Below are 17,836 nucleotides of genomic sequence, written 5' to 3'. Positions count from 1 at the left end.
GTGAGAATTTGATTTTACAAAACATTTAAATTGACTATACAACATGTAAAAAAAGTACAGTAGACCAATTAAAAACCTTTGAATAAGATATTTATATATCAGCAATCAGCATCTACATTATGATGACTTCCTCTGTAAAATGCAAGAGCTCTTTTAAGATTTATAAATTAAACAAATAGCAATGATTGAAATAGAAATGAAGTTGTAAAATCAAGTTCTTATATTGTAAAGGATATTATAACTACCCTTCAAGTGTGTCAAGATTGCTGTTTTTCGCGATGTTGATAATGATTCTAAAACTGTGTGTCTCCAATTTATCGTACCTTACTATTGTAATAGATTTAAATTTTTAAGAGGTGGTAGTAAAGCTGTCCTTGTACAAAATGCTGATAAAAATATAAAAGTTGTTTAAAATAGTTTCACAGAATAGATATTTAATCTAGATATCAAACAATATTCCATTTGTCATATTAATAAGTAAAAGCAGAAGCAAATTTTTAATAATAAAAAATACATTAAATTATGACCTACCAATAATGAACATGTGATTTTGATTTTCATTGCCTTTATTTACCCAATTATTCAGCAGATAACCAGAAAGTCAAACAAATATTTAAAAAAAAATTACAAATAAAAAAAACCGACTTCGATACACAAACACTAAAAATTGAAAAATAATTTAATTTATTACCAAATATGTATACAAGAGTTAATATAGTTCCATAATAATACTTTTTGGTGCCGGTGCCAATTAGCTTTAGCTGCGCGAATCGTCTAGACTTCATATTTTTATGAGACTCCACAATGGCACCTCATTGGCACCGACCCCAAAAAATATTATTATGGAACTATATTAACTCTTGTATACATAATATATTCGGTAATAAATTAAATTATTTTTCAATTTTTAGTGTTTGTGTATCGAAGTCGGTTTTTTTTTTTTGTAAAAAATTTTTATTTCACAATTTTTAGTGGCCCCATGGAATTATGCTATGACTGGTTAAAAATCTTCTGTTTACTAAGCTATTACACTGATCGCGAGCAATTTACTCTTATCCGTTGAGGAGTTCCAGTATCTATCTTCGAAGATGTTCATCAGATCTTCACCAAATTTAAATGGGACCAACTTTGAAGTATATACCCTTTCAAACAAAAAAAGAATTTTCAAAATCGGTCCAGGCGTCTTTGAGTAATCGGGGAACATACATTAAAAAAAAAGTATCCGACGAATTGAGAACCTCCTCCTTTTTTTGAAGTCGGTTAAAAATAGATATTAATAGTTAGCTCATGTGCAACCATGTAATGTGTTCATGTAAATTATCCAATTGCTGTATATCATTGCAAAGTAAAAACAATATACAAAATAAAAAAACTGGCCAAGTGTGAATCGAAGGTTCCATACTCAGGTAGTTTTTTCAACATATTCACAATAAATCAAAAACTATTATGCATAAAAATCCATTTTAGAATGTACAGGTAAAGCCCTTCCATATGATAATTCACTTGGAATAGTTATCTTACTTTGAAAATTAAAACTTATTTTAATTTTTTAAAATTTATTTAACTTATTTTAATTTTTTTGCATGATGCAACCATAAATTCAAGGTTTTTGGATTTTTCACTTTACTTGAGCTACAAGACCTATCTACCTGCCAAATGTCACAATTCTATGACAACGGGAAGTACCCTATAGGTTTTCTTAACAGACGGACATACAGACAACGAAGGGTTCCTTTTGAGGCATCGAACCCTAAAAATGGGCTGGCAAGCCAAGTCAATGACAAGAAATAATAAAAATGGAATACAGAGTATATACCTACTATTACTACGCTAGCTTACTGGAAGATGCCTATGCCAAACTTAATAGATAGGTATATGATATTGTAGCAAACAGAAAAATCTTGATTATCGGTGATAAAGACAAACCAAGCTGTGACCTTAGAGTATTATATTAAACAACTACAAAAGCAAGCAAGTGTAAAAACAAAACGAACCTGTCCAGATTTACAGACTTGTCCAGACTTACTAATAGGTTTATCTTGAAGAACATATTGATGGCAATCTGTAAAGTGATAATTGCAAAGAGTATAATAATTTAAAACATACAGGGAAAATTGGTAGGTTTAGTCGGTTGACCAATGAAATACGATTCTTCAAAACGTCAACAGCGCCATGCTATTTCCTTCCTACGTAGCGCCATCTAAATTTTGCTTTCAGTTTATTGTTGTAGTCTGTACTCTGTAGGCGCTTCACGGCCTTGTACGTGTGGGTGTGTGGAACAAACCAACTGTTCCCTATTTCTACCTATAATTTTGCAATAATAGTAAAATGCAAAAGTTTAATATGCAGGAATTATTTACGTAGTAGTTCGGTAATTTCGACGAGCTCTAAAAGCCATCGATCTATACTAAAACTAAGTTTTAAGTTGCGAAAAAAGTACCTAATTTGAAAACTTACGTGAGGTGAATCACTTCACACTAAAAATATGCAGATTTACGTGGATTGGTAAGTTTTTCTACTATTAAAAATTCCGTTAATGAAACTATATAAATTGAAATCGAAAATTTATTCTTGTTCGGCGCTTTTTTTTTATATAATAGTAAAATAACTCCAATAATAATTGATGGCGCGACGGAAAATGACGGTTTTTTTCAAGTTGACAATTGAGACATTTTACTCTGTGAATCTGTGATTGACATTAATTATCAAAGAGAATGTACATAAAAAAATCGACTATAAGAAGCCCCGTAAACGGTCAAGCATGTTTATCTACGTTTTGTGACGTTTTGTTTGATGAAGGTCATCAAACACGAATACCAAACATCAAACAGTCGCTCTATAGCATAGACTATCTACTATATACTAGAAATAGATGTGCGACTCTAGATTTCTTTTTCAAAGTTACGCGTGTGCTCACATCTAGAGGGCATTAAAAGCGCGCTAGGCGTGCGAGAGCGCGAAAATTTAAATGCTATTTAAATGTACTTTACTAGAATATTTTATATTTTTGGAACACGTTTTAAATAAACATTAATAATTCCATTAACGTTTGTTTAAAACATGTTTAAAAATATATATTACAAGACTATGACTCTTTGAGCTACTTAATTATAACTATATTATAGAAAGAAAAAGGTTTTAAGGTTTTGTAAATATTTATTATCATAAATTCGTAACTAGGTAGATACATAAAATACAATAGAATAAAAAACAATACGAAGTGTATGTAAACACTATAAAATACATACCCGTCGAGTCCGTAAATCAATCCTTAGGTAGTTATCGAGGTGGTTAAAGGAAACACAGAGTCCAGTAAACAAAGCAGGGTCAGATAAATTTATCAGAAATAGAAATATTTAGAACCGCACAAACAACAATACACGAATACATGAAAAGTTTTGAACTTCAACGGTGACCAGGGTTGCCAGATATTTACCAATTGAATTCGCCCGATTTTGCCTGCTGAGTAGCCTAAAATCGCCCGTTTCTATCTTCCAGGGGCCCTACCGCGGTTGTTTGATAGCTTGTTACGATCACAATCATCTCTGATTGGTTAATGCTCGCTCACTATTGGCTACAATGCATTGTTGCAACAAGGATTGCACAAATTCAGCCAATCAGAACAATTGAGATTGTAATAATGATTGATGCCGGTTTTAGACAATCGCCCTACTGGTAGCCTAAATGGCTACTGGTAGCCAATCGGGATTTTTGGTCGCCGATTGGCCCCCCAAGGTAGCCTAAATGGCGGTAATTCGCCTAATCTGGCACCACTGACGGTGACTGTGGCTGTCAAATGTTTGTAATTTAAAATTACAACAATGTGCCCGCCATCTATTTACGTCTTTTATTAACTGTTATCTATTTGTTTAGCCGTGCTCGCGCTTAGATGGCACCACAAGCGAATTTCAATTTGCGATTTTTTAATGTTCTGGAGTTGCACCCCTATGCTCTATAGGCTTGTCAAACAAGGCGTCACTTTCGAAGCTGAATCACCGCAGAATTCATAAAGGGATTCCTACCGCACTGAGCATAGGCGCTGATTGATGAGCAGTAGCGGACAAAGGATTTCTTGCATTAACTTTAGCAATGTGTTCAAAAAAAGAAAAAAAGGAGACGTTGGGCACGAGAATGGTTAAACAAGCGAGATATATTCACACATGAAAATTTACTGAAAGAAATATAATAAATGGAGTGTTTGTTTGACAAACATGGCCGTACACCGTCAAGCATGTTTGACAAACACACCTTCCATCAAATTTGCCAAACATGCAGTTTGTTTGACAAACACGTGAAAAACGACCGCAGACGATCAAATAATTTGTGAAACACTTATGACAAACATGCTTGACCGTTTATGGGAGCCCTTAAGCCAATTTTCTCCATGCTCCAACCACCTCCAACAGCCGCCGCCCCCCTGTCAATTGCACAAGAGAGCCTTTTCGGAGCTTTTCGCACTCTAATCTTTGTAGTTTGTACTATTAATCTAGCAGCCAGCTACAAACAATGTCACGATCGCAATCGCCTCTGATTGGTTGATGCTCGCTCACTATTGGCTACATTGCATTATTGCATCAAGAATAGCACAAATTCAGCCAATCAGAACAATTGAGATTATAATAATGCATTTTAGTCAAGATTTAGTTTACGAAATCGTGAATCGAATCCCTCTTGTTTTTAAAATATCAGAGGATACAAATATCACATGGTGAAGGTGATTTGTGAATTTGAGCATTTTCTGTTGTGAAAATTTATGTAAAACTTAAACTATGGAGTAATCTGTAAAACAAACCAAACACCTAAAAATCTAGATTTTCCTAAAAAGATACGGACAAGAGTTTATTACAAAATATTATATCAAAGTAAGTCCCTTTTATTGTTCTTCTTTCAATATGTATTATGATAATATTAATTATATGTACACTGAATTCACAATACATTTATTTCGAATCAATTTCTTTTAGATATCTTTCTCTCGTCTGTAATGAAAAGATAAACCAAACATGGGGCCACCTAAAAAAATCAAAAAATATGATTCAAAAGCTGGAGGCGATAGATCAGGTATGTATCCATGCTACTTGGGATTGTGGAGTCGTTTTTATTCTAAAGAATCCATGTCAATACTAATGTTTTGCTAACGCAAATACTGAGAGAATTCACAAAGATGTTTTCTTGTTCCTTAGTTAGCTGATTGTGTTCTATAAATTCAAATTCAAAAATAATTTTAGTAAGTTTTCAGACAAGTGTCCGTTTACTAAAAAGGTGAATTACTTCGAACTAATATGGTTCAATTTTTAATGGAAAGTTCAACTATGCTTACTTAAGAAATACCCTAGGATGCATTCTGATCAGCCCAACTCCATGCAGTCTTGTTTGTCTTACCCTCTAGAGTGTTCTAGTAAAGTGCGAAGACATAAACTTGCGATAGAGGTACTGAAGAAAACGAGCATAACAAGCATGAATATAATGAGCAAGGGAGCGAAGCAGAGTAAGTGAGCAAAGAGACCCAGGAATATCCATTGAGGAAATGAAGATTGAAAAGATGTGCTGGATGGTCTTCTGACATAGCTCTTTAAAAAATTATAATAATCATTATTTCTTAACTCATCACTACTACTACTTTGATTAAACAACCTCTGGCATACTAGACACTCATTAAAAATTGAACCTATTGAGTTAAAGATACAAGTTTTAAAAGCTAATAACATCACTAGTAGCAGGATTTACTATTTAACCACTTGTGGCTGGCTAAACACAGCACAATATATTCAATCAAAATGCTAAATTTGAAATTGCCTTTTAAAGATAAAAATTGTAGATATAATTAAAACTATGAGGGTTCTTATTTCATTTGTAGGCAAGAAAAAGAAAGTAGAAGAAGATGTGACAATAGATCTGGTAGAAGATGATAATGGTGAGAATACCGGTGTGCCGGGGGCTGCTATGCAAGATGCTGAGAAGAATGACCAGGTCCCCGAAGATGAGTTTGGTGCCAAAGATTACAGGTAAACATAGATTCTGTATTTTGTATTCTTCATTGCTGAGGGTCATAATTCGAACCATAATTGTAAGGTGTTTTTAGAATAATAGGGATATGGTACATAAAACTTGAATGTAAGTTTGATTTAGTGACCAAGGTTAATGATTAATATCAGATGGTAGTAATATTAAACAGCACCAATATGACTTATAAGCAGCACTAAGCTATAGCTTATTGTGCTTGCTGTAATGGTATATTTATTGATTATATTTAAATTAAATCAATTGAATAATAAACAAAGTTGTTCAGCATATTAAAGGGTTCCTAAATTTTTTTTAAAACGTTTTTGCAGGCATCTATTTGGCACAGAGATGGCTTGCATCCTGCTGACGGACATCGGAAAATCAAAAAGTTCCCACAGTATTTTGAAAACCTAAATCCACATAAACGAAGTTGCAGGCAATGTCCAGTGTATACTAAATGTTTTTTTTTACAGATCCCAAATGGAATTAAAAGCAGACAATGCCAGTCGTCCACTGTGGGTAGCACCAAATGGCCACATATTCCTAGAAGCATTCTCTCCTGTGTACAAACATGCCCATGACTTCTTAATAGCTATCGCCGAACCTGTGTCTAGGTATAGTATTGTTGATTCACTTATTATATAGATCTTACACTTATTTAATTCACTCATTTCCAGCATAAATTAAAATGAAATGTTAGCAAAAGGTTAAAAAAGCCCAAACATCAATATCCAGTTCTACAATTTTAGTGTACCTACTTTATCAATTTAAGTAGTTAAACTATTTTTCTTATCTTTAAAGTATATATGTCCCCTATAGTAATGCGACAGGTTGGGATAGCAATCGGGGAAAGAACGCCCTACATACCCGTACAGCCCCCGTGCTAACCCGGTGTGGCCGAGCGCGGCTGACGTGTGGGTGTGCTCATACTAATAGAGGTATGAGGTGGGGGGACACCCCGTATCAGTTGCTTTAACCGTGATGGAAATCATCGTCAGGAAATCTGCAGTCTGACAGTTCTTCATAAGGCTCTCATAGGTGTGGCCAATCCACATTTAATCAACGACAGACCTATACCCTTCTCATTCGGAGAAGAAACCCGTGCTCGATAATGGGCTGACGCCGAGCGATACATTGATGGTAATGTGGTTGCGGAGCTTTTGTGATTCTATTCTAATTGATAAATACCTTGTTTTAGGCCTCAACACATTCATGAATATAAATTGACAGCATACAGCTTATATGCAGCTGTGTCAGTTGGTTTACAGACCAATGATATTGTGGAGTACTTACAGAGGCTCAGCAAATGTGCCGTTCCAGCTGGCATTATAGAGTTTATTCAGCTCTGTACATTATCGTATGGGAAAGTGAAGCTTGTTCTCAAACATAATAGGTAAGACTTACATAAGTATTTGATCTTAATGAAATCTCTACCTATAATGGCTTTTTACGGAAATTAATGGTTGTTGAATGGTCGGACGCTAGAGAAACTTTCTGCTTCAAAAACTAATATAGTTTGCCTGGAAGAGATCACCAAGTGCCGCCTTCGCACCTTAATTTTTATGTTATTTGTATATAATTAATTTGTATCTAATAGAGTTTTTAGAGCCGTGATAGCCTAGTGGTTAGGACGCCCACCTCCTATTCGGGAGGTCGGGGGTTCGATCCTGGGCATACACCACAAATTTTTCGGATTTATGTGCGTTTTAAGAAATTATAAATATCAGTCGCTTTAACGGTGCAAGAAAACATCGTGAGCAAACTGGCATGTCTGAGAGTTCTACATGATGTTCTCAAAGGCGCGTGAAGTCTACCAATCTGCACATGGCCAGTGTGGTGGGCTATGGCCGAAGAGGAGACCCGTCCTCTGTATTAAGCCGGCGATGGGTTGACCATGAAAGAGTTTTTAATTACTTTAGATATTACACCGATTATTTTCAATAATTTAAACATTTTATTTATTTGGTTGTATAAATGAGTTTTTATCCGTAGGTACTTAGTTGAGAGCAAACATGTGGAAGTGCTACAGAAGCTGCTGAAAGACCCCGTCATCCAGCAGTGCCGCCTGCGCCGCGACGGCGACGACGACCTGCTCGCCTCCGCGCTGCCTAGCAAGCCTGCCGCTGCGAACTCCAAGCCGGGTCTCTTACATAAATTAATACCTATAACTTCCTCATTCTGAATAATAATAAATTTAAAAACTAGTCGGGCTAACGTCGACTAAATACGTGAGTACAGCCGTTGAGAGATATTATATATAATGGAAATCACTCACGATAGTTTAAACGCTAAAATATATACCTACCTATTAGTTGTAATTTAAAAAAAAAAAAATTGTATGTCGAGGTTTCCTGACCGGATATGTTGGCTAAACTCTGTATTGTAAACACCTTGTCATTCCATATTCATACAAATAAACTATATCATTTCAATGAAGTTTCATAATATCAGGTGAGGACAAACCCGCTGCGAACGGAGCAGTTCCCGAAGACATCAGTCAGTTCTACCAGCAACTAGACAAAGACGACGACGAAGACGAGAACACTGACATTATGGCTAAAAACTCTGCCGTCGCCTTCGAAGTTGACCCTGACAAGATTGAGGTATCATTTGCTTAAGAAATATTTGACCAAGTTTTTTGCCAATTGGATAGTCATTCTTGAAGTTAACCGCAAGACGCGTCGCTATAGCATTTTTTGTGTTAGTGTGGTCTTAACGTACGGGGTATCTGCATTAGTGGGAGTGTTACATCTGTACACAGTACACGAACGCGTGGAACGATACCTGCTTGAGCTCGCGACTCGAGCTCGTCAGACGCGACTATTTATGTGCGTTCAGATTGGACTACTTTGTTAAGAGTTTTCTATTATGATACGCACTTGGCCAGTTTTTGAAGTGAAAACTTTTTAGGCGCGTTGGGCGATTTTGGGATGGACAAAAACTTCTCGGTCCTTCCTTAATGCAAATCAATAAGGCTCAGTTTTTAATAAACTATAACGATAACTGTCAGAAAGTTAGTCGTTGGAAAGTGTTACCTGCTTCATGCTTTGCGATTAAAGCACAATAGGTATATTTCACTATTTTCACATAGTAAAACATAGTACATCTGTAGATATAAGAATGACGTGTTGAGCGTATAATATGCGCTTTCGATAATAGGTATATATTGCAAAAAAAAAATTGATACTACAATTAATTTGAAAATCCAACAAAAAACCTCTGCTATTTCATAGTTTTCACTTCTGTCGGCAGTCCCTACTGACTGCCATTTTTTTTAAATAAAAGGTGATACAAAAGCGTTGCATCGAATTGGAATATCCATTGCTCGCGGAGTACGACTTTCGCAACGACACTGTCAACCCTGATATCAACATTGACTTGAAGCCCACGGCCGTGCTGCGACCTTACCAGGAGAAGAGCTTGCGCAAGATGTTCGGGAATGGACGTGCAAGGTTCATATAACATATTTAATTTTTCAAAACAATGTTCGCGATTTCTTCCGCTTGAATTTAGCTTTTTAATCCCATGGGAACTCTTTAATATTCCGGGCCAAAAAGTAGTCTAAGTCTGACTGCCGTCCCCGGGATGCTAGTTATCTCTGTACCAAATTTCTTCAAAATTAGTTAAACGGATGGTCGGAAAAAAGCTAGCACGACAGACAGACACACAGACGCACTTTCGCATTTACAGTACAACAGCTACTTGCATGCCAAAAAATCCTTTCTTAGCGGATGCTTACGTCATAATATCTATCTGCATGCCAAATTTCAGCCCGATCCGTCCAGTAGTTTGAGCTGTGCGTTGATAGATCAGTCAGTCAGCCACCTTTTTTTTTATATACTTAAATTACCCTCAGGTCAGGGGTGATCGTGCTGCCGTGCGGTGCGGGCAAATCGCTAGTGGGCGTGACGGCGGTGTGCACGGTGCGCAAGCGCGCGCTCGTGCTGTGCAACTCGGGCGTGTCGGTGGAGCAATGGAAGCAGCAGTTCAAGTGCTGGTCCACCGCAGACGACAGCATGATCTGTCGGTAAGATTTTTATACTAAACTACGGTCAGGTCAGAAGATTCGCTTTGTCGCTCTTTCAATCAGCTTCACCTACTCGGCCTTCGCTCCACTCGGCCAAGAACAAAAAGTGATCATTCGTCACGTTCTAATAAGAGCTTAAATGCAATTGCTCTAACAGTAAGAGACACAATACGGCTAATTCTGCAGTGAGCTTCATTCGGAATCCCCTTCGCGAGCTTCTGGCTACGCGAAAAACATTTTAGGGGTAGGACCGTTCATGATTTTTCGGAAAGCTCAGATGTCGTTCTGGTTTAGTTATTATTTATTCATTAATACTTCGACTTCGTTCTGGATCACACTCAACCTATTTATATGATTATGCAGAAGAACTTTTGTTGTTATGCAATCAAAAGTAGTTTTAACTGGATAAGAGTTTTGACTGTAACATACCTATACAATTGGCACGCTCAGCTTCACGTCGGAGGCGAAGGACAAGCCGATGGGCGCGGGCATCCTCGTGACCACGTACTCCATGATCACGCACGGGCAGCGGCGTTCGTGGGAGGCGGAGCAGACCATGAAGTGGCTGCAGGCGCAGGAGTGGGGGCTCGTGGTGCTGGACGAGGTGCACACCATCCCCGCCAAGATGTTCCGTCGCGTGCTCACCATCGTGCACTCGCACGCCAAGCTAGGTAGCTTTTTTTTATACATTAATTTTATAAAAAGGTTAAGTTTGTAAATTTGGATGTAGGAGGTAATCTCCGTAACCACTCATCGGATTTCAAAAATTCTTTCATTTGAAAACTACATTATTAAGATGGACATTATATGTATATCAAACAACGAGCGAATACAGGCGAATGCTAGTTTAAATATAAATAGCGAACAAACGAGCAGGTGGGTCACCTGATGATTACCATCGCCCATCAACTTTTTAGGAATGTATTGATCCGCTCTTGAATAACCCCATGTTGAAATCTAGTGGCAACACCGCCGTAGAAGTTGGTTCCATAATTTGCATATGCGTGGTAAAAACGGGTGGTTGGAGTACACTTGTCACTAAAAAAAGTGTATTTTGCGATTAGACAGTGTTAAAAGCTCTTGCATATTGTAAAAGAGTGACAGCAAAAAATTTAAACATTTTCTCATTTAAAAATTTCGTAGTAACACCACATGATTTTTTTAGGTCTAACTGCAACCCTGCTTCGAGAAGATGACAAGATCGCAGATCTTAACTTCTTAATTGGACCAAAGCTATACGAGGCGAACTGGCTAGAGTTGCAAGCTCAGGGGTACATCGCGCGCGTGCAGTGCGCTGAGGTGTGGTGTCCCATGATGCCGGAGTTCTATCGAGAATACCTCGTCCAAAAGTGAGTATTCATACATGTCCTCCCGACCGAATTTCAGCCACGAGCCAATCTCCACAAAGATTAGCCATCTGTTTGGGAGGTACTAGGTATAGTGCACAAGTGTGTGCGCAAACACAGGTGAACTCTCTATTTCCTTCACTCTCTGAGGTATGGGGGTGAAACACAGCCATCTTCCTAACTCTGGGATAGTATGTGTGACAATTTGTGTTCAATGTTCGAATTTGTCTTAAAATACGAATCTAGTTTATTTTGCGAACTGCTGAAAGAGTCACAGATGTGCAGTGAGACACTAATTGAAATAAATAAATTTTGATTTATGCTACCTTCGTTGCAGAATAAACAAGAAAATGTTGCTGTACGTGATGAACCCGTCGAAGTTCCGCGCGTGCCAGTTCCTGGTGCGCTACCATGAGCGGCGCGGCGACAAGACCATCGTGTTCTCGGACAACGTGTTCGCGCTGCGCCACTACGCCGTCAAGCTCAACAAGCCCTACATCTACGGGCCCACGTCGCAGAACGAGCGCATACAGATCCTGCAGAACTTCAAGTTCAACCCCAAGGTTGCTTTTATTTTTAGGGTTCCGTAGCTCAAAAGTACAAAATGAACCCTTATAGGATCACTTTGTTGTCTGTTTGTCTGTCTGTCGTGTCTGTCAAGAAACCTATAGGGTAATTCCCGTTGACTTAGAAACATGAAATTTGGCAGGTAGCCTGACCTTATAGAACAAGTAAAAGGAAAGATCCGCAAACCGTGAATTAGTGGTTCCATCACAAAAAAATTAAAGATTTTTGTTTCCGAAACAATCAGTTTACTAAATCACATCAAGATGGCGCTGTAAGGCATTAAGTTGCCATATTTTTTTTTAATTTCCCAAAGGTTAACACAATATTCGTGAGCAAGGTCGCTGATACGAGCTTCGACTTGCCGGAGGCGAATGTGTTAATACAGATATCTTCGCACGGTGGCTCGAGGCGACAAGAAGCGCAGCGGTTAGGTAAGTCAATTTTCAACTCATAGCAGGCTTACTACTGAGCACGGGTCTCCTCTCGGAATGAGAAGAGTTTAGGCTATAGTACAGCACGCTCGCCAAGTGCCGATTGGCAGACATCACATATCTTTTGAGAAGATTATGGAAAACTGTCAGGCATGCAGGTTTCTTTACGATAGTTTCCTTCACTGTTTAAGAAAGTGATATTTAATTGCTTAAAACGCATACAAAGCCAAAAGTTTGAGATACGGGGCCGGTATCAAAATCCAGGCCCCTTCGATTGGCATGCAGGTTTCTTCTCGATATTTTCCTTCACCATTTAGAAAAGTGATATTTAATTGATTAAAACGCGTACAACTCCGAAAAATTTGAGGTTCCTACCACAAACTTATCCTCTTATATCCCGGAGTTCGATCCCGCAGGGTGATTACGTAAAACTTTGCAGTAGCGACAGCAATAAATAGCAATCCGGCAGTTCATTTGCTGTCTCTCTTCTTCTTTTTCCTATTTTGCTTTGCGGCTATTGCTGTCTCTCTCTAGCCGGACGTTTGACAGCCATGATCGCGAGATTTACGCTTGTCGCAAGCCTGTCGCGAGATACGTAATCACCCCGCCGGTCTCGTGACGGGACCGAACTCCGGAACCTTATGAATAAGAGGCCTATGTTTAACTGCTAGACTAGTACCGCTATTTTTAAATTGATAACATGAAACTACTTACAGGACGTATTTTGAGAGCCAAGAAAGGCGCCTTAGCGGAGGAATACAATGCCTTCTTCTACACTCTCGTATCGCAGGACACGCTCGAGATGGCGTACAGCCGCAAGAGACAACGGTTCCTCGTTAACCAGGGTTACAGTTACAAGGTAAACTTTGGATATTTTTTCATTTATTCATTATAGGCGCACGCTAGACCACGATCACACTTGATGGGAAGTGATAATGTGGCCTAAGATGGGACGCGTTTTCCCAGAAGGTGCCTATTCACTCTTGTTTTAAAGATACTTATATCATTGCTATAAGTATATTTACAACAAGCTTTTAATATATTATTGCTCAGCCTTTCTGGCAGAGAAACTGTAAGCGTTGGCATACTTAAGCCGGGTCTCCTGCGCCATGTAACAAACAAAAACCGGCCAAGTGCGAGTCAGGCTCGCGCATTGAGGGTTCCGTACTACAGTCGTATTTTTTCGACATTTTGCACGATAATCCAAAAACTATGATGCACAAAAATAAATAAAAATCTGTTTTAGAATGTACACCTTTGAAGACCTTCCATATGATACCCCACTAGATATAGTCACTCACTTCGAAAGTTGAAAATACTAATTATTAGTTCATGACCACAATTTAATTTTTTTTTGTGTGATCTAACCCTAAATTCACGATTTTCAGATTTTCCCCCAAATGTCAGCTATAAGATCTACCTACCTGCCAAATTTCATGATTCTAGGTCAACGGGAAGTACCCTGTAGGTTTCTTGACAGACAGACGGACAGATAGACAGACAGACAGACAGACAGACAGACAGACAGACAGACAGACAACTAAGTGATCCTATAAGGGTTCCATTTTTCCTTTTGAGGTACGGAACCCTAAAAAAGATTTGAAACTACACGAAAAATGTATCTCTGGCGAACTTTGAACTTACTTCATGGTCCCCCCCCCCCCCCCCCCCCCTCAGCTCAACGTTTCTGATACGACCCCTTTTTCCTTTTTTCGATACGTGTGGGATGTATAACCATGAAGTACGTTCAAAGAAACAGTGAATAAGCAGCATCGCAAGCCTATCTTGCAATAAAAGTTAAAAACTGGTTTAGTTCACCTTATTGATTGTATTTTATGCTTGTTTCTTTTGCAGGTGATCACAGAGTTAAAGGGTATGGAGCAAGAACCGGATATGTATTATGGCTCAAGAGAGGAACAAGGAATGCTGTTGCAACAGGCAAGTATACCTACTTATTGATTTATTGACATGTAATGTTAATTAATAAATAATTATAAAAATTACAAAAAATTTCATACAGGCCTTTAAAGAAAAAATTTGCACTTGCTTCGCTCGTTCTATGAAGAAAGTTTTGTGCATGTTTATTTTAAATTATTATATTAATAATATTAATTTTCTAATATCATATTCCTACTGTCAACATTTCAAATTTCTAACCACCACTGGTTTAAGCTGTATTTTGATAGGCAGTCAGTGCGTAGAAAATAGCAATCAACGGCTACGTTTTTTATTTGGTTTAAAAGATTCGCTTTGGAAGTACTTGGCTATGCCTCGTCCTTCCAATATTACTCAACCGTTAATTGTTTTATTTCCGACCTGGACAGCTAATCAGGTAATGTCCGGCAGGACATAAATTCTTGCAAGTTGAACTTTAGAAACAGATAACGGTTTCGTGGAGCTTTGTCTTTGTCGCTGAGATCAACAAAACGTCACATATGTATGGGGGCAGATACGACGCTCTACAACGCCGAAATATCTTTCTATAGTTCGATGGCCAATATTTCCAGCCGGGTTTATTTAGCCGGGCAACCTATTTAATTACTTTAAACGCACGTAACTTCGAAAAGTTAGAGGTGGGTGCCCGGGATCAAATCACCGACCTCCGGTTAGAAGGCGAACGGCGCAATGACTAGGCTATCGAAGTAATTAAATATCATTTGCTTTAACGGCGAAGGGAAACATCGTGAGGAAGCCTGCAGGCCTGCGAGTTCTCTATAATATTCTCAAAGGTCTGTCAATCTGCCAATCCGTACTTGACCACCGTACTATGGCCAAAGTCATTCTCATTCTGAGAACCCATGCTCTGTAGTGTGCCGACCATTGGTTGATGATGATGATGTACTATTCCGACTTTCTGAAGCGGAACGCACTCGTCGCGAGCGCGAGGTTGTTATCATCAGTGTCACCATGTGCAGGTGCTGGCGGCGTCGGAGACGGACTGCGAGGAGGAGCGCGAGGGCAACGTGGGGGGTCCGGGCGGCGCGCGGCGCGCGGGTGGCAGCCTGGCCTCGCTGGCCGGCGCCGACGACGCGCTCTACCTCGAGCACCGCCGCTCGCACAACAAGCACCCGCTCTTCAAGAAGTTCCGATACTGACGCCTCGCGCCTCACATGTCACTTTAAGGTGAGATCACCGGCTTCAAGATCACGCCGCAGCCCACGGCATAGCTCTCGGTTTTATTATAGGTTCACTAATGAATGACAAAAACGTATGACAAATTATCAGTTCACCAAAAACTTTTGAAAAACTAATCAAATCACAAACGTCGTATACCGCAAACATATCATTTTACAAAAGATCATTTGACAAATATTCTATTCACAAATGTTTTACTTTGCAAATTTGCTGAATGTTAAAATATCATTTAAAAATTTATTATTTCACCAAATAATTTGTTTTTCAAATTCGCGATTTTACAAAATAATAGATGATAAATTTATTATTTGATAAAATAACTAATTAACAAAAAACACACAAAAAGTCTGTTTTGCATACATATGCAAACCCCTATGCAACGCAGCAATAATATCATGGGGCTCCTTTTTTCTGGGTGCGAAAAAAAGAAATAACCCACGAAGGGGATGGCGGGGTCTCAGACCTCGCCATCCTTTTCTAACCTAACCGTTCCGAGTCGGAGTGCCCCAAGTCCCGAGCTCGCTTCGCTCGCTCTTGATAGTGGGAGCGGGGGGGATGAGAGAGACCCCCCACCATAGTGGTGGTCTCTTCTCGTCGACCGGAAGCGGGGCTCCTTTTTTCTGCGTGGAAAGAGACCCCCCATTATAGTAAGCGGTCTCTTCCGTCGACCCGGTCGACATATAAAAGATTTGGTGAATTCTTAAAGTATTTATCAAACAGTTCATTTTATCAAACAATTCATTTTATCAAAAAAAAAAGTGCGATATGTTGTTTTACTAATTAACACGATTAAAGAAATCAATTGTTTGTCAAATGATATTTTATGAAATAACAATTTGTCTGGTAATTTGTTTTATCAAGTGAATTATTTGTAGAAACATAAGTTTTATAACGATCATAAAACGATTCATAATTTCGCCAAAATTTGTTTGGGAAATGAAACTTTGTCATTTGTTTTTTGTCAATTGATCGGTCACCTTTATTATATCTTCCAAAAATTTGATCATTTTTACCTAGTTCTGTCTTACTGCAACAGTTTGAGCGTTTACATCAAATGAAGTAAATACAACATGAATGAGTCATTTTGGTAACCTGTTTGTTAAAATTATCTTTTACTTTTACTCTTTTCAGAACTAAGGGAGTCAATTGTTCACCTAAATACAGGCAGTGATTTTGAAACACCAAAAAATCGTGTACAAAAGATCTTAGAAAGTCTCATATTATTCTAAAAGAAACGCTTGTTTTATTTTACTACCCTGAAGTCGACATATTTTCGAAAGCTTCTGTATATATAACTAACAAGAATCTTCATTTATTCCAGCAAAACGGAAACAGAGGGAGGGATTCCAGAATGGGCAATTATTGAGCTGCAAGGTCTTGTACAAATGAAAAAAGAAAATCAAAATGAACCGACTGTGGTTGGGGACCTACATTACTTCAACAGAAATCGCCAACCGGTCCTTATAATGGGCCACCACGTGCTCAACGGCAAAGAAGTCAAACTGGAACAACCGATGGCTGTCATTGAAAAAGCCACCGACGGCCAAAAACACTCGTACAAAGTGAAGGCTATAGTTAAGAAGAAACTTTTGTTCAAATCGAGACCTAAGCCAATAATTTCCAATGTCAGTGAAAAAGTGTGAATTAAGAAAAATTTGATTAAAATGCCTTTGTTTAATAATATGTTTTTCAATTTACAACTTTTTTGATATATCCTTTACTTACCTTACATTCCTTTCCTTTAGTGCTTTTAACTTACCTGTATCGTCGGTTAGCAAATATCGCTCAATCGTGTGTGCGTTCCGTTTTCTAAATTGCAAGCAGTTTTTTTGGCCCGTTTTTTTTATCTATCTATCAGATTCAACCATTCTGACCAGCCATATCAGCCGTTATTCAATAAATTAAAATTACGTCTTACTGTTTTTTCCTGGTATAGAAGCTGCGAAATTTTAAGTTTGACATGATAAACAGTTTATCGTCTCTCCTGAAAAGTAGTAAAATACTACAATGAATGTGCGGTATTCTTCGCTAATCGTCGATATGGCAAAAAAATACAAAGCCGACTAAGAGCTAGCGCGCACCACGGTGCGGTGAGTTTTAAAATCCATAAATTTGAATGTATCAAAATCCGGTGCGGAATTAATTCCGCAGTGCGCGCATTTCCATACAGTACTACAATAGTTCACAGATTTTGCGGGGGGAAAAACGTACGGAAAATGGTGGTGGGTACTAGCTCTTGGTCACACTTATTTCGGTCTAAATATGCTACATAAAAGTTATGGCAAATAAAATAATACATGACAAGCTTATTCAAATTTTGAATTTTT

At 38.3% G+C, this 17,836-nt stretch overlaps 3 protein-coding genes across 3 annotated transcripts in view; all 3 read left to right on the top strand.

Moving 5' to 3' along the window:
• Positions 1-17,836, top strand: part of LOC138403290 (uncharacterized) — a 190,854-nt gene that overhangs the window by 115,527 nt on the left and 57,491 nt on the right. The gene's annotated exons all lie outside the window — the stretch shown is intronic.
• LOC117988050 (chromosome transmission fidelity protein 8 homolog) lies at positions 2,363-17,187 on the top strand. The gene is made up of 2 exons (XM_034975139.2): positions 2,363-2,505; positions 16,831-17,187. Exons 1-2 carry the CDS (start codon positions 2,486-2,488, stop codon positions 17,150-17,152), a joined length of 342 nt encoding a protein of 113 aa, XP_034831030.1. The 5' UTR covers positions 2,363-2,485; the 3' UTR covers positions 17,153-17,187.
• Positions 4,635-16,970, top strand: hay (ATP-dependent DNA helicase hay). Its single transcript, XM_034975135.2, has 17 exons — positions 4,635-4,862; positions 4,965-5,061; positions 5,858-6,005; positions 6,477-6,617; positions 7,202-7,396; positions 7,996-8,144; positions 8,455-8,606; positions 9,289-9,455; positions 9,860-10,030; positions 10,481-10,701; positions 11,196-11,379; positions 11,714-11,939; positions 12,257-12,374; positions 13,091-13,233; positions 14,229-14,312; positions 15,290-15,497; positions 16,831-16,970. Exons 2-16 carry the CDS (start codon positions 5,004-5,006, stop codon positions 15,467-15,469), a joined length of 2,337 nt encoding a protein of 778 aa, XP_034831026.1. The 5' UTR covers positions 4,635-4,862; positions 4,965-5,003; the 3' UTR covers positions 15,470-15,497; positions 16,831-16,970.

The sequence above is a fragment of the Maniola hyperantus genome, chromosome 14 (assembly GCF_902806685.2).
Source record: "Maniola hyperantus chromosome 14, iAphHyp1.2, whole genome shotgun sequence".
In the NCBI taxonomy this organism is placed as follows: Eukaryota; Metazoa; Arthropoda; class Insecta; order Lepidoptera; family Nymphalidae; genus Maniola; species Maniola hyperantus.
This window is presented reverse-complemented; position numbering and strand designations above follow the sequence as displayed.

What these genes read in the sequence shown, in the direction of transcription:
- hay (XM_034975135.2), top strand. Translation starts at nt 5,004, where the DNA reads ATGGGGCCACCTAAAAAAATCAAAAAATATGATTCAAAAGCTGGAGGC. An exon ending in GACGACAGCATGATCTGTCG is followed by an intron (nt 10,031 to 10,480) that starts GTAAGATTTTTA and finishes TGGCACGCTCAG; the next exon opens with CTTCACGTCGGAGGCGAAGG. An exon ending in AAGGAATGCTGTTGCAACAG is followed by an intron (nt 14,313 to 15,289) that starts GCAAGTATACCT and finishes CACCATGTGCAG; the next exon opens with GTGCTGGCGGCGTCGGAGAC.
- LOC117988050 (XM_034975139.2), top strand. Translation starts at nt 2,486, where the DNA reads ATGCAGATTTACGTGGATTG. An exon ending in ATGCAGATTTACGTGGATTG is followed by an intron (nt 2,506 to 16,830) that starts GTAAGTTTTTCT and finishes CATTTATTCCAG; the next exon opens with CAAAACGGAAACAGAGGGAG.